General features: G+C 34.2%; 1 protein-coding gene across 1 annotated transcript; it reads left to right on the top strand.

Annotated features, from left to right (window-relative positions):
* Positions 1-3,913: 3,913 nt before the first annotated feature.
* LOC107825048 (hypersensitive-induced reaction 1 protein-like) lies at positions 3,914-6,666 on the top strand. The gene is made up of 6 exons (XM_075244829.1): positions 3,914-4,074; positions 4,847-5,038; positions 5,189-5,309; positions 5,447-5,538; positions 5,630-5,726; positions 6,105-6,666. Exons 2-6 carry the CDS (start codon positions 4,850-4,852, stop codon positions 6,461-6,463), a joined length of 858 nt encoding a protein of 285 aa, XP_075100930.1. The 5' UTR covers positions 3,914-4,074; positions 4,847-4,849; the 3' UTR covers positions 6,464-6,666.
* Positions 6,667-17,449: the final 10,783 nt, after the last annotated feature.

The raw sequence follows: 17,449 nt of genomic DNA, 5'->3' as shown, positions 1-17,449 counted from the left end.
CCTTCGTATATACTATTTGAAACTTTATTACCCTCTCAACTCAAGTTTCAATTTAATTATATAGGCATATACAATTTACCAATTATATACACTTTATGAATTAATGAGTATCCCTTTTATATTAGGAACTGAATAAGGAATCAATTATTTCTCATCCTTATTCTCTCTCCCTCACGCGTTCTCTCTCTACGTCTCTCTCTCTATATATACGTCTATCTCTATCTCTCTCTCTCTCTCTCTCTCTCTCTCTCTCTCTCTCTCTCTCTCTCTCTCTCTCTCTCAATTCCTCATTCCAGTAATGTGGAGCAAAGAAAAAGAGAGCACCAATTCCACGCTTATTGAAATTTCAGTAATGTAGAGCTGAAGGTGTTGCACAATTGGTGTTCAAATTCCATTAATGTTGCACAATTGGTGTTCGAATTGAAACTGTCAATCAATAAATTTTGAAGGTGTTTGACTTTCCACCATTGATAGCCATTAAAAGGCTTTGAAGATTTGAATTTAAATTTGGGTTTTTAAAAACCATTATTTGTTTGGATTGGGTGTTGTTGCAAATAATTGGGAATATTGTTTGGAGTTTATATCTCAATTTTGAGGGTGTTTGGTGAAGATTAGACTTGATTTTGGTTAAATTTCATATTGAAACTCGAAGAAGAAGAAGAAGAAGAAGAAGAAGAAGAAGAAGAAGAAGAAGAAGAAGAAGAATACATGACATACAATATACTTATGAAATTGTAGTAAAGTTGTAGTATAATTGTATGTAAATTGTATTCTGTTATAGTTATATATCTTTTTTATTTGAATGTTGTATGAAAGTTGAACAATAGTTGTATAATGTATGAATCATTGTATAAAATTTGTATTTAAGTTATCAATACAATCTTTTTACATAAAGTTACTGATATGTATCAAAATTGTATTAAGAGAGTAAGTTTTGATTGGAATTTTAGAGAGGAATAAGCACACACCACAGACAAAATATATACAAATCAGATACAAAATATATATAAAAATATATTGTATAAAATTTATATAAAAATTATATTTTAAGTTGTATGATATTGTAGTTGTATATAACTGGGTAGAAATAATGTATGAAAGTTGTAGATAAGTTGTAAATAAGTTGTATACTATATAATTAGTTGTATGAAATTTATTTTTACTATGTATAAATCAGATACAAAATATACAAAAGACATATTGTATAAAAATTGTATTTAAGTTGTACGATATTGTAGTTCTATTTAACTGAGTAAAAATCGGCATGTTTTCCTTTTCGTCTGCAAATTGGAGCTGGAGTAATGCTTGCGTTCGATGAAAGTTCAAGTCTCAAGGTAAGATTGCAAGGTAGTATATGAACCAAGTCATTTGAAGAACCGGTAGCTGCCTCAATGCCTTTTAGTTTGTTGTAGCTAATGGAACTCGTACTTGTTCTAGTCAGTTAGAGAACTTCAAATGTCATGTAGTATCTTTTTAAGTATATCCTTCTGTTGCCTAGTTGCTAGATCGATTCATGCCAGTTTCTAGAACCTTTACTGTAGTTAATATTACTTGAACCTTATTTGCTTCGAGAATTATTTTCTGTTGAGAATTGTGCCTTCCCCGAGATATTGGGCGGTATACAAAATATTTCTCATATCGTTGCCCCAACAAATGAAGCTAAATTTCCACGTGGAAGAGCTCTGTTGATAATCCGATGGATATAGTCAAGTAAGAAGAAAACGTAAGAAAAACTCAGAGGAAGTAATTTACATCAAAAATTCAAAGAGAAGAAAAGACCTTAGATATCAAGGGTATAGCAAACAGAATCCGGAGAGAAGAGAGAAAAAAGGAAAATGATATAACTAAATCCCTTGATTGAAGGCAATAATAATGGATTAGGAATCTTTTAAGGTAAAATGTATATATTTTGTAGTTAAAACGTGTTTAGGTCGGATAAATATAAAAACTTGAATATTTTTCGTAATAAGATTTCAAATAAAGTATAGGAACAAAAAAAAATGTCATTTAGGAATCCTTACTCATACGTACTCCTTCGCATTAATACAGTAATGTGATGAAATTTTTGTGTACTTTCGTGACACATGACTTAAATGTCCATGTACTGCACACCTATTACCTATATTGGGAAATATACTAATTATTGTACCTTGGATATGCTTCCAACTAATAATATGTTTGACCAACCTTTTAAATTCTGCCTTCTTTTGAGAAGTGCTTTTAAAAAAAATGGTGAAAATCAGTTTGTGTTTGACTAATCAATTTCAAAAGTATTTTTGAACAGCAATTAGTGTTTGACCAAACTTTCAAAAAGTACTTATAAGTGTATTTTTCTCAAAAGTATTTTTTTAAAAGTGTTTCTAGGGAGAATTTCTTTTTTCTGCTTCTATTCAAAAGTATTTTTTTTTTCTTTCGAAAAGTTTGGCCAAACACCTTAATTTTGATTTTAAAAACCACTTTTGACCTATGAGAAAGGAGTATAAGAAGTCAAAAGCTTTTGCACATATCCATCACTAAAAGTATACAGACGTGTTTCCAACTTTATTATAGTGGATAAACAATCTTTATTCTAATCGGATTCCTCATTCCTTCTATGTAATAAAAAAATACCAAAACAAGAAACTATTAATTACAAAGTCACTGGGCACAATTATAATGACAAATTAAAATAAAAGTATCATTCAAAGAATCGAAAGTTACTCCTTTTCTATTAGCGCCAACAGATTTAGGCATAAGTTATTGCCCATAGGATAAAAAAGAAAATGCAACTACCGACAAAACTCCAATATATTTCGTCCGTACCTCTAGGTGAGAAATTTTTTATTTTTTCATTTAATTTGATTGCTCCCTTTTTATTTTCTAGTGTAACTCGAATATGGTTTAACATAATAAGCAGGGTCGACTTTAATAGAGGTGGAGTCAGGATTTTAACTTTATGAGTTCGAAATTTTAGAACGATAATTTTAAGAGCTAATAACTGGGTTCTAAATTTTATATTTGTACATAATTAATAAATTTCTTAACATGAATACACTATTTGAACAAAAATTATTGTGTTCGACGAAACCCGTATTTGGGCTTCTAGCTCAGCCTCTGGGCTCTAAGGTTATTACAAGTTAAGCTTATACTTTAGGCCTCCAAATTTAAGGGGGGGAGAGGCATTTTTCGGAAATAATAGGTTGGTAGGTATTTTTTTAAAAAAATATTTAGTACTTTTAATATAAAAGTTGAGTTTTCTATAATAGTTACCGCAAAAAAAATAAGTTTTTCAAAATTATATTTGATAAAATCTTACCTAAGATAAAAAAAAATATCTCCAAAAAAATTAAATATGTTGGCTATACTATCAATTGAAAAGAGAGTTATTAGAGAAAATCGATTATAAAAAAATTATTAACAACTTTACATTTCAAAAGGTTAGAAAAATATAATTTAAATATATATATATATATATATATATATATATATATATATATTCTTTTTTTTTAGACAAGAGTGGGTTGCTATAGTGGTGAGCACCCTCCACTTCCAACCAAGCTCTTGTGAGTTCGAGTCACCCCAAGAGCAAAGTGGAGAGTTCAGTACTCTTCAATATCATAATTCATAGCTTGAGGTAGAAGCGTCTCACTCAATTATGCACCAATCATAGTAATCTACTGCGATTAAGCGTTAATTCAGATAACGCGCGTAGTATATTTTTTATTATGAGGCATGTTATGTATTTATTACTTATTAGTTTAATACATGAATTAATCGGGACAAATATTTTGTGTACCACCAATGCAATATGACAAATTGCCAATATCCAAACGCAATGGCAACAACTTGCCAATTGCTAAGTAAGTTATACCCTGCTACGTAGGACAGCCTTAGGAAATTTTGATAATTTCCAAGTCTACAACTTTTATAAGTCTCCAACTCCATCTCCACGTACTTTCTTACCAAGTTTCCACCTCCAACATATCCCTTATATTATATTAATGTAAGCTCAAACTTCCTCTACCTAGCGAAACCCAATTCAATTCTTCATACTCTTTTTTGCTATTCCTGTGCTCTATTGCTTGCTGTTAAGCCGTAAGTTTCTTTGGCCAATTCAATTGCTTTTTCTTTAGCAGTTTTTGTTATGGAGTTAATGCATGACATAAGATCAATTTTGTTAATAAGTTATAAAGTGAAAATGGCTTCTCTGGTTTCTTTGATGAAATGTATTTTAGTTTCTTGCCTTCTTGGTTGAATAGAAAATCGGTGTTTGGTTTGATATGGTAATTAAATTAGGTTGAAAGGTTTCTTTCTTCTTTTTTTTCACCTAGAAGATTGACAGGAAAATTCAATTTCCATGTCAATTTGATGGGATAAGACTTTTGTAGATGCAGATGCATACAGTGGAAAACAAGGATTAGACTGCTGAATGTGACACTGAATCTTTTCTTGCAAATTTTGCTGTAACTCATCACAAAGAACTGCTCCCCTCCTCCCCCCCCCCCCCCAAAAAAAAAAAAAAACCCCCACAGACACACACACAAAGAAAAAGAAACGTGCCCTTCTTTTCCAAAAAGTTTGAATACATTTCATCTTTAGTCCCCTCGAATTTGGAAATATAGAATCATAGTTCAAAAATTTACCCCTATTGGATTGTGAATTTGAGGTGTGCAACTATATTTTGTAAACTTTTAGCCATTTGACATGAATCGGTTGATACTCGGAAAAAAAAGTAGTATATGAAGTTAAGTTGAAAAAGGGTATTTGGAAGTTGAATTTAGGATAGTATAAATTGTTGTATAAACCTGGTATAGTCTAAGTTGCTGGTTGAATGACAAGTTCCTTTGGTGTAATGCCATCTTCACAGAGTATGGGCAATTTGTTGTGCTGTGTACAAGTTGATCAATCCACGGTTGCAATTACGGAGCAATTTGGCAAGTATCAAGATGTGCTTCAGCCTGGGTGTCACTGTCTCCCTTGGTTCCTGGGATTCAAGCTAGCTGGTCATCTCTCCCTCAGGGTGCAGCAATTGGATGTGCGCTGCGAGACCAAGACAAAGGTCTATTCTTTTTCCTATACATGTGTTGGTTTTTCACAGCCAAATCATCAAACTCAACCACAATTTGACAATTGCACAAACGTAAGTAGGTGTCAGCTTTTCAATGTTTTACGAGTATATGACTTGTACATTTATTGCAAAAATATGCAGGATAATGTATTTGTCAATGTTGTTGCGTCAATTCAGTATCGTGCCCTGGCAGATAAAGCAAATGATGCTTTCTACAGACTAAGTAACACTAAGGGTCAAATTCAGGCCTATGTTTTTGATGGTAGACATCTAAGCTTTCTCTCTTTATCTTTTTATGATTTGTATTTTGAAGTTGAGTTTTATTCTTCTACAAGCATATCTTTCGCACAATAAATTGATATTACTAATTTAAAAAAAAATCTATGTTCATTTTTCCAGTCATAAGAGCGAGTGTTCCTAAACTCAATCTTGATGACGTCTTTGAGCAAAAAAATGAAATTGCCAAAGCTGTTGAGGATGAACTTGAGAAGGTAATCCAATTCTTTGCGGTTTTTGTCACTGATATCAGCAATCTGAATTACTTATTTGATCTCGTATGATAGCCGTCATGATCCTGTACAGGCTATGTCGGCTTATGGATATGAAATTGTTCAGACACTTATAGTTGATATAGAACCGGATGAACGTGTTAAGAGAGCTATGAATGAAATCAATGCTGGTATGTCTAAAATCTTTCCCTCTGATTATGCCTAACAATGACGCGGCTGTTTCTCAAATGCTCTGACTACATAAGCTCAAGAGGAATATAAATATCTTCTGATGGAATTTCCCTTGCACTACCTTAGTGAATTATTTATGCAGAATAAGTTCTATATGCAGATGCCGCATGGCAGTGTTAGGAACTCTGATAACTTTTATGCATACCAAGCTCTTCAGGACTAGTATCTATTCTCTTTTACCCGTTTAATGGTTTTTGGGATGTAAAGCAAGGATTTGGAGGGTGAGGGTAGTGTTTTTACTTTGCCAAATTGAAGACTAATATTCTTAACCGGTTTGTCTTGCTTTTTTTATGTCTTAACTGTCTTCGACTGTACAGCTGCTCGGATGAGGGTGGCTGCAAATGAAAAGGCAGAGGCTGAGAAGATTTTACAAATTAAAAGGGCTGAAGGAGAGGCAGAGTCAAAGTATCTCTCAGGGTTAGGTATTGCACGACAACGTCAAGCAATTGTGGATGGTTTAAGAGACAGTGTGCTCGGCTTCTCAGTGAATGTGCCTGGAACCTCAGCAAAGGATGTTATGGACATGGTCCTTTTAACTCAGTACTTTGACACCATGAAAGAAATTGGCGCTTCCAGCAAATCATCTGCCGTTTTCCTACCTCATGGGCCTGGTGCTGTGAGAGATGTGGCAAGCCAGATTCGCGACGGACTCCTTCAAGCTTCTACTGAGCATTAAATGTTCTCTCTCAGAAATGTCAATGTGTTTCCCTTGAAGCAGCTATTCCCTTTTGTCTTTATTTTGTCAAGTGTGGATATATTTGGTGAGATTGACTTTGAAGTTGTGAATATACTAGTATCCTATGTGCAGGAGTATGTAAGTTTTTGAAGATTTCCAGACCCTTTTTTGAAGAATTGTGAATTGCTATCTGATTTTTAGCAGCCTTACCTTTACTCTTAGTCGTCTCTAGTGGAGCAATCTTGCTTCATGGGGATCTGAAATCTTTCATATCATAGTATTCAAGATGGTAATACTCTATTATTATACTGTTGGTTAAAGCATCTGTAAGAACTTCATGCAGTACATCGATGGTGTAGATCTCCTGTACTGTTGACTCGCTTTAGAACGTATTATCTTTTTCAATTAGATATCGTTGAAATCACATGCATGTATAAATTGTCATTTACTCTCATTGTTCTTTGAGGGTTAGGAAGGAAGACTCCTACGTTCAGAGTTAGCATGCTAAATGAAACCGGCTAACAGGAAAGTTCCTTTATTTTGTGTATTTTTCTGTACCTCTTCAGAGTTTACCAAATCTATATATATATATATATATAGATATATATAGATATTTTTTGCCTTTTCTTTCATTTTATAATTTATTGTGTTCAATTAAAATTTTCAAAATGCACTTTATTAACCTCTTTATCACACCTATACCAAAAGACAATTTCTTCCTCTTAATTGTACTTTCTCTTCTTTCGTTTATTATGTGGTTCACCCTTGATGCCCTTAAACCCTTGAGATGCCGATATCATTAAATTACTCTTCCTCACACTTTTTTGTGTCCCCAAGTTTTACAATGCTTCAGCGTAAGTTAAGGCTTCAGCATAATGTTATGACCTTTTAAATTCTTATACGTTAAGGCATTTTCATCTTTTTGGAGCGGTTATGGATCCATTTCAATGGGAAGAGATCTTTTAAAAAGTTTATCCGAAATGATTATGTATACTGTTATTCTGTATTTCTTATTTCAAGTTCTTTTATATCCTAAATTATTATCTTAATTTTTTTTTATTGCAGTTTTTCTATTAGTCATTGTAGTCATGACCTCATCCTAAAGTCGTGACCTCTTCGTTTATTTCTTTGTCCCTTCAATTCTTTGGTTTATAATTATTCGTATTTATTGACTTTAAGTTTGTTGGTTTTCGCAAGTTGGTTGGTGTATGAATACTGGATTAGTTTTGTTTTTTGCAGATATTATTAAAAGTTGTTTCTTGCGTGAATTTTTCGAGTCTATTATGACAAATGGTAATTGTAATTGCATGAGTCACTAGAGTAACTTGCTTCTTCTTTTTCCTCCTTTTTTGTTTTCTCTCCTCTCATTTCTTCCTTTGATCTTCAAGTAGTATAGTTTCTGTTTGTAAAAAATATAATTCTGAATGATGCATAATTTTAAAAAAAAAACATTGAATGTTTCCTTGCTGTGAATTTGGTCTATTGTTTTTGTAATTTGGAAAGGAAAAAAAATCTTTTGTTATAAATGCAAGTGGAGAATAATGTATGAAGAATTTAACTATATTTGTCATGCACTTTTCGACCAATTATACTCTTTTAATAGTCCATTGATAATATAATTTTGATTTTTGAGAAAAACGTGATCGATATTTTTGTAATGAAATAATAACTACGGGGCAAAAAAAGAAGTAATGAATAAAATTGAAAGAAGAGGGGAAAAGGAAAAGAAGAATCATGTGGGAAAGAAAAAGAGATTCATTCGTTGAAAGGGGAAGTGTAATGGTCTTCTCGGGTTCCTTCAAATCTAGCATTTTACTTTTCGTGATGACAATAGTAGCTATTTGAAATTATTAGTAGAGTTTTCAAAAAATTATCATTGATACTCATGGAAACTTAGGATCTTTCTCCCATATTGAGTTTAGTTGTTGACTATGAAATTTTTTTATATGATATATGTATGGAATTTAATTAAAATTTGTGAATACTTTCATATTGTCTATTTAGTTCTTCAATAGATTTTTGAATAATGAGTTTTTTTCCATGAATGACATGTGTATGAACTAATGCTAATTCGTGGAGTTTTATTGGTTTCTTAATTAAAAAAGAAATTATATTTTCTTTTTATCAATTCCTATGATGTCGACTCATTAACATTTTATTTTCTTTTTTTTATTGTTTTTTCAGTAGTGAAAAAACATACTTAGTTCTAATTAAACAAAAAATTATCTCTATCACGATTTGATTTATAAGGTTATTCCAAATTTCCTATTATACCGTGCGAAGGACGGACACATTCACTAGTAACAACTATAAAGTTCCTCAATGAAGATTTAAGCTAAAGGATCTTAATGAGTGTTACATGTTAACTTTGTTGCTCTTACTTATCCTTGACGATTGGTCTTTCTGTTGTCTCACTGCCCTAGAGTAAAGGGTCATATTTTTGTTGCGTATGTGAAAAAGGAAGATGGTTTACTTCTCAAACAAAAAGAAAATATTCAGACGGTAGTTTTCTCTCATTTTGGCAATATCAATGGACTGATGATGATGAAATTTTTCTTACAATACAAAATTTCCTTCTAACCTTGTTTTATTGAGTGAAACTGTTGATCAACAGAAATTTTGATTAGATGTTGCATAACAACGAGCAGTTCCCCTGTATGTAATGATGAGAAAAGGTGACTTTTTAGATATCAATATTCTTGTTTTGTTGACTGAAGATGCTATTTGAACGGTTTTGTTGTATAGAATCAGAACTATTATTGTTGTTGAGTCCAAGTTTCTCCATTTTTGTCCTGTTTACTTTTTCTGGAGGTTAGGATAGGAAGCTAGTAAAATAAACTTTGAATGACGATAAATCAGATAATAAAAAAATATATATCAAAAGAGACACAAATATTTAACGTGGTTCAATCAATTGACCTACATCTACATGCGGAGATGAACAAACCATTATATACAAGAGAGTACAAAATGTCAAGAGAACAATCTCACAAAGAAGCACACACACTTCTCCCAAAAATTCTCCCCCTAAACAAGACTCTCAAATGTCTGATGGCTACATTGTGATGCTACTGAATGAGAAGGAAGGATACTTCATTTATATAAGACCAAGAAAAAAGACTAGCCAAATATGGAAGAATTATATTTTCTTTATCGTCAAAGAAAAAATCAATTATAATAAATATGTTGCTCTTCCTTCTGGAAATAGAAAAATCAAATATGATAATAAAATTAACACAAACACCTAAACGGCCAACAAAAATAATTACATCGGACCAGGAATAATAAATAAAATAAAATAGCGTAAAATCGTATAATTTTATATCAGTACGACTTTTGGCATCATGAAAGGATTGAAACCACATTCATGGCCCGACAATTTTCTGAACAAGTCGAACTAGGAGGTTCTCAAACTGTAATTCAGCACATTCATTTCTTGGGCCCGTTAAAATTACTATTTTTTTAAAAGAAAAATGGCCCCGTAGCCACTTAAACTTGCATCAATTTTTCATCCCGATAAATAAACTTTCAACTTTTCCATTTGAACACCTTAATTTACCAAGACGCATGTTTTAAACACCTCCGTTAGAGTGTGATACTTAATTGCGCTGACAATGATAACACGTCATATGATAAGGCTTTTTGTGGTTTGACACGTGTAATTTGTGGGTCCCATATTTAAAAATTAATTTTTGGAATTTTTCTATATATATAAAAAATATTTCTCTCTTTCTCAACCCCACCAAAACCATATCATCGCAGCCTTACCACCACCACAAAGCTTCATTCATAACGAATTTTTGACCGCACAAAAAATCTCCTAAATTATCTACGTTTTTTTCCTTTTATTTTTAATCCAAACCTTCTCTTTTTAGTCTTATGTTCAATATAATCGTTATTTTGTCCATAAAATACTTGGCCGCATTTCCAGAAGAATTTTCGATATGCCAGTGGCACTGCCGTCGTCATGCCCTGCTTGAGCACCAGCAACTCTGCATCTCTTCAGAGATCGAAAGTACCAACGAGCAACAAAAATTAGAAAGACACAGTCGGCCACCAATCCAACATGACCTTTGTACTACCAGTGAGTTACCTACTTCCACCCAATCTCCCCCATCAATTCCAAATCTTAAACCCCAACCTCTTAATCACTTAGCTGCAACTAAGAAAACACCAATCGATCTTCATTAAAAGAAGACCACCTGTGACAACACCTCGCAATAACCCTAACAGAAAAATCAATCGAGAAAATGAAAGAAAAAGAGGAAAAATTAAGGAGGAACTGGGGGAGGTGAAGGGATCGGGAATAATAGGGGTGGGAATACCATAAATGGGAAAGAAAAAGGGAGGGGGGGAAATGAAGGGGAAAGGGGGAGGGGTTAAACGATAGGGGAATTACGGGTTTTTTTTCTTTTCTTTTCTTTTTTGTTTTTTAAGTTTATGTTTTTGCCTATTTTTAAAAGGAACTCAGCATAGTCACGCGCATTATAAGCATGATTTGCATATAGTTTGTTCAAGTCAACTATGTTATTACCACGTAGGCATAGTCACCCGTCAAAGTGACTTATTGATATGTAAATAATCAAGTTGAGGTGTTCAAATAAAAAAGTTCTAAGTTTATTTACCTGGATGAAAAATTGATGCAAGTTTAAGTGTCCAGGAAGCCATTTTGCCTTTTTTTTTTTTATTATTATTGCAATTGATCTCAAAAGTTATATGGAGCACTTTCACACCTTTCATGTCTTAAATCTACCGTTGAGCGAACAATCATTAGAGGAACTAATCCAAAATCTTGAATAATAGTGAAGAAATTAAATTCTTTAAGGACACACAAGCAACTTGTGGGCTCAGAATTATTTTATGTTTCTGTTTATTGCATTAATGTTTTATTGCTTCTCTGAGTTTTTTATTTTGAGTACATATTACAAACAAGCGAATCAACCTAACATGACATACTTAACATAGTCCATGCACGATTACAATTTATAAATATTTGGGAAAAACGTTTTCAATCATAAAGCGTGACCACTGGTCTAAACGTTAGGGGAAAATAATGCACCATGTACTTGTCCCAAAAAGTCAGTTTCACTGTTAAATTTACTTGCGACTTATTACCCCTTTGCTCTTACTTAGGGTTATTTAAGGGGAGAGTTTTAGGTACTTAAAGGAACTAGGTAAGGGATCGGTACCGGTAAGGGGCAGATCGGATCCCAGCCCTTTTTTCCCTGGATGTCGCATTGCATTTGCTCGAACTCGGGAAACACTTTTCTAATCTGGCTTCTAAAACTATTTTTAGGTGCCCTCTCGACCTTTCCAGCGATGTTCTAATATAACCTTCCGATTCTATGGTTCTCCCTGGCTACGAGGTCTCATACGGGTAAAGTTCGGTTTCTTAAGGGGACTGAGGTTAAGGGGAATTAAGGGTACGAGTTAAGAGAATTTTTGGGGTACCGTACCAGTACCACTAGTGGTCTTAGGGGAGGGTACTTAAGGGGCCAGTAAAGGTACTTAGGGGTTAATTAAATTTTTTTAAAATTGCTATATTTAAATACTATATACAAACTTAGGGGTTAAAAACAATTAGGGGATAGAGGGTCGTTTTTGGTTGTTGCCAACGTCTATTTTTAAAAAATTAATAGGTGGCTAGTAGTCAAAAAAAGATTAAATTTAATAAATAAATAAAAAAATGTTAAGGGTACCGGTCCATGTACCTTAAGGCTACCAATTGGACCGCTTCTACCGTTAACTTTTTCGGTATCCTCCCACTCTCGTTTCCATTGCTTAAATACCCTATCCTTACCTTTCAACCGGACCGATATGGGTACGAACCAGACCTGTTTCGAGCAATCCCCTCACCTTATACAATGCTAACATCAACTAATTGAGGATTAAAAGTAGTAGGAAAAAAATTGCTACTTGTTATAAAAATATTATATTGTGAATGTCCATTCATTACTCCGCTATAGATAATCTTCCTGAAGAAGATTATCCATTTAGTACTCTGTTGAAATTTATCTATAAGTAGCTGATGCAGGCAGGTTGCAAGCAACTCAATAAAATAATTTGTAGCAGTTTCTTATTAAACAGGCAGGTTGCAAGCAGCTCATGCAGACAGCTTACAAGCAGTTGATGCAGGCAGGTTGCAAGCAACTAAATGAAATGATTTGCAACAGCTTCTTATTAAACAGACAGGTTGCAAGTAGCTCATGCAGGCAGGTTGCAAGCCACTAAATGAAATGATTTGCAACAGCTTCTTATTAAATAGACAGCTTACAAGCAGCTAGAGAAAAGCCTTGCAGCTGCTTTCTGAAAAGCATCACAACTGCTTCCTTTCTTCTATAAATAGAGGAGTTTTCAGTTCATTATGAACATAACTTTGAAAGTTGAATAAAATATCAATCTCCCTCTATACTTGTCTTCAATTTATTTCTTTTATACTCTTTATTTTATAATACGTTATCAGCACGAGACTCTGCCAATTTGAGCACTTACATCGAATTTAATTTTTATTTCAGTGTTCATCTCCGATGTAAGGCGACACTCTTATGTTCGTGGTCAGATCATGTTTATTCCGAGCATCATAAGACAGATTATATCCGTGAGATGGTGAGTTTTTCTTCTTGGCAGTAGTGATGTAGATATCACTTACATATGGAGTGGCCAAATTTACGTAATTTAATTTGAGCTTTTTGCTTATATTTTAATATCTTTATCATCGCTTGCTTGGTTATATGTTACGTATACAGTATCTATTTTGGTATTTGTTTTTATCCCTATTATCTTAATAAATTATTACAAAATGGATAACATTGTTAGATCCACTTAAACTCCAGCAGAGTTTGCAAGAAATATATAACTACCATAAGTCGTTATATTTCGTATATCTTATTGTAACTAAATTTTGTTAACCACCAGAAGTGGTATATGTCTATGACCACAATAAATGATAATTTAGGCTTTCTATGGTTACAATTAAAGATAAACTAGAGAAATATTCTCTATATTACATACACGCCTCGATTTGCTCCTGAAGTAGTAAATATTTTAAAAGAGGTTGAAATATCACAATTTGATGTGATTAATGCGCGTTCAGATAATTATGTTCGATTTTCCTGAAGGATGAGAATTTTTGATAAATATTAATCTATTCCCTGAAGTGAATGTGATAATATTAATAAAGTCGTAAACATGAACGCGCTCTTGTTGTAAATATATTACAATTCACCTCCGGAAGAGTTAATATGATTGAGAGAATATATACTCAATATTTCGTATTTTAAATTTGCTTCTGAAGAAGTAACGCAATTGAAATTTCCTCCTGAAGTCGGAAAATATTTTGAAGCAGTATCTTTATGTGCTTAAACAAAATAATGAGCTATTCAAAGTTATTTTTGAAGCACATTTTTATTTCCTGGAGTGAATGAAGAAATACCACAACTCACCTCCTGAAGAGGTAGAATAATAGAGGATATAAATATTATTTTTGTAGCATAAAGATCATTGCCACACGTACTTGTTGTACGTAAAACATCTTGGATAATTTTATTAAGTATCATTCTAAGGCAAAAGCATTCTTGTAGAATGCTTTCTACTACAACCACAATAATATATTATGGTTAGTTATTGAGTTCCCCGAAGAAAATAACAACTCGTGTGTAATGACCCAACCGGTCATTTTAACTTTTAGAACCCCGTTCCCTAAAATAAAACTCCCCATAGGTGCTTGTAATGATTTATGACTTGCGGGGATGGTTAGTTTGGGATTTGGAAGTGTTTAAGGTGAAACCGGAACACTTGGTTCCTTAAGTTGGCCTTAAAGTGCTAAGTTTGACTTCTGTCAACTTTTTGTGAAAATGATCCCGGAATAGAATTTTGATGATTCCAACAGCTCCGTATGGTAATTTTGGACTTAGGAGCGTGATCGGAATTTTATTTGAAAGTCCGTAGTGAAATTAGGCTTGAAATGGCTAAAATAGGAATTTAAAGTTTGAAAGTTTGACCGGGGAGTTGACTTTTTGATACCGGAGTCGGAATCCAGTTCCGAAAATTTTCATAGCTCCATTATGTAATTTATGACTTGTGTGTAAAATTCGAGGTCATTCGGAGTTGATTTAATGAGTTCCGACATTTAATGTAGAAGTTAAAAACTCTTAGTTTTATTAAGCTTGAATTGGGGTATGATTCATAGTTTTAGCGTTGTTTGATGTAATTTAGAGGTTCAACTAAGTTCGTATGATGTTTTAGGACTTGTTGGCATATTTGGTTGAAGTCACGAGGGCCTCGGGTGAGTTTCGGATGGTTAACGGATCAAAAATTTGAGTTAAAAAGCTGCTGCAATTTTTTCTCTTCTGTTGGACATTCTGGGCTGTGATCGACCCCAGATATCAAGCCCAGGTATCGACCCCAGGGTTGACGAGGTACAGGCTCGAGCTAGTGTATCGAAGCCATGATCGAAGGTTCAGCTCGAGGGCCATGATCGAAGGCAAGGCTCGAGGGCCAGGACCGAGACCCAAGATCGAGGGTCACAATCGAAGGCTCAAGCTCGATGCCGTGATTGAGGCTATGATCGAAGGCCCAACCTCGATACCCTGATCGAGCCATGACCGAGGTCCAGGCTCGATCCTGTGATCGAAGTCGCGATCGAAGGTAAGGCTCGATATCATGATCGAAGGTATGGCTCGAGGGCTAGGATCGAGGCCTAACCCTCGATGCCCTGATCGAAGGCACATGTTCGATGCCGCGATCGAGGCCCTATTCGAGGCCCAGTTCCGAAGTGTTGGGCAGTGTTATAAAGAGAGGACATTCGTCCCATTTGCCATTTTTGACGAACTTGAGTTTGAGCAGAGACGACTTTTGGCAGATTTTCAAGGGAAAAATATTGGGTAAGTGATTCTAACTCGGATTTGGTCTACATATACAAGTATATCATTGTGTTCACCATAAATTAGTGTTTTGAGATTGAAATTTGAAAAAGTTTAGAAATCTCATAGAAACGAAATTTTTAGATTTCGGTATCGATTCAGAGTCGGATTTGAGTGAAATTGGTATGGTTGGACTCGCAATTGAATGGGTTGTCGGATTTCATAACTTTCGCCGGATTCCAAGATGTGGGCTCCACTAACGAATATTTAATTAATTTCGGGATTTGTATTAAAATTATAGTATTTTCTTATAGAGTTGATTTCCTATAATTTTTATTGATTATATCGAATTGTTTTGGCTAGATTCGAGCCAGACGGAGTTGGATAATCGTGGAAAAGGCCTTATAGTAGATTAAATTAGAGCAAGATGAGGTAAGTCTCTTGTCTAATCTTGTGAGGGGAAAATTACCTCATAGGTGATTAAAAATTAAATAATTGCTGCTAATTGTGAGGGCTACGTACGCACGAGGTGACGAGAGTCCGTGCGTAGCTACTATTAATGCTAAAGTCCGGGTAGTTTAGGACTCAAAGCATGCATTACTTGTGTAAATTGTATGCTTTGATTAATTAATATTAATTGATATATATGAATATATATTGTGAATTGTTAGATAAAGATATTAAAGGATGAAAATCTCATATACTTGATTCTCTATTTAAATTATTAATTGTTAAAAGAAATTATTCTTCCTCCCAAATTTATCTCATAATAAATATACTCTCCTTCCGGAGGTACATAAAAATGTCCTCCTTTCTTGTGGAGCGGGCCGAACGCCTCGGCAGGATAGATGCATCTATGGATCGCGCCGCACGTCTCTTGGCAGTATACACGACACTCTGTATCGGGCCGTACGTCCTCGGCAAAAATCGTGCTTTATAATAATAATTACACGATACTTTAATAATTTATTTCAGCTTGTGAAGCTAATTAATAAATTGAAAAATCCTTGAAATTTAATGAATTATTATTCTTGCTTGTTTAGGAATTTATTGTTACTCCTGTAAATGAGATTTAATTGATAAATTGGAATTTATTTGAATTGAAGGAATTTAATTAATATATTGAGAATTGTTACATTTGAGGGAATTTGATTATTTCCGCTGATTAAATAAATTATTGTAAATTCTGTAAATCATGCTGATTTAAATATCCTAATTTTATTTCAATTATTATTGACCTATAGTGAGTGTCAAAGTCGGTCATCTCGTCTCTACCACTTCGAGATTAGGCTTGATACTTACTGGGTACACGTTGTTTACGTACTCATACTACACTTGCTGCACTTTTTGTGCAGGATCTGAGACAGGTACTAGTGGAGGACCTATCATCACATACCCACGTCATCCCGAGGCATAGTGGTGAGCTGCCTTTCTGAACCATTCTGCAGCTACCAATGTCTCTTCTTATATTTATATTCTGTCTATTTCATTTCAGATAGTATTTGGATTTTTGTATAATCTACTAGATGCTCATGCACTTGTAACACCGGGTCTTGGCACACATATTATTAGAAATTGGTATTTTATTATTTTCTTGGAATAAAAGTTTAACCAATGTACGATTGACTTATTAGTTGGCTTGCCTAGCTTTAGTGTTGGGCGCCATCATGACCTATAGGTGAAATTGGGTTGTGACAACATGGTATCAGAGCACTAGGTTTACATAGGTCTCACAAGTTATGAGCAGACCTAATAGAGTCTTGCGGATCGGTACGAAGACGTCTATACTTATCTTCGAGAGGCTATATGGTGTTAGGAAACTACCTTTCTTCATATTCTATCGTGCAATTGATGTAGTACTAAATATCCTTTTCTTATTCTCTCACAGATGGTGAGAACACGCTCTAATGAGATTCCAGACCAGGGAAGAGCTACTCCCCCAGTTGCTAGAGGCCGAGGGAGGGCTCCAGCCCGTGGTAGAGGGCGAGGACGTCCCAGGACTATTCCGGTTATGCCGCCAGTAGATCCAGTAGAGAATCCCATTATTGAGGAGCAGGTTGAGGTGTCTGCGGCAAAGCCAGCTCTGGTGGACTTCACATCTGCACCGGGATTTCAGGATGTCATG

The sequence above is a fragment of the Nicotiana tabacum genome, chromosome 22, assembly GCF_000715075.1.
Source record: "Nicotiana tabacum cultivar K326 chromosome 22, ASM71507v2, whole genome shotgun sequence".
In the NCBI taxonomy this organism is placed as follows: domain Eukaryota; kingdom Viridiplantae; phylum Streptophyta; class Magnoliopsida; order Solanales; family Solanaceae; genus Nicotiana; species Nicotiana tabacum.
This window is presented reverse-complemented; position numbering and strand designations above follow the sequence as displayed.

What these genes read in the sequence shown, in the direction of transcription:
- LOC107825048 (XM_075244829.1), top strand. Translation starts at nt 4,850, where the DNA reads ATGGGCAATTTGTTGTGCTGTGTACAAGTTGATCAATCCACGGTTGCA. An exon ending in TTGAGGATGAACTTGAGAAG is followed by an intron (nt 5,539 to 5,629) that starts GTAATCCAATTC and finishes GATCCTGTACAG; the next exon opens with GCTATGTCGGCTTATGGATA. An exon ending in TATGAATGAAATCAATGCTG is followed by an intron (nt 5,727 to 6,104) that starts GTATGTCTAAAA and finishes TCGACTGTACAG; the next exon opens with CTGCTCGGATGAGGGTGGCT.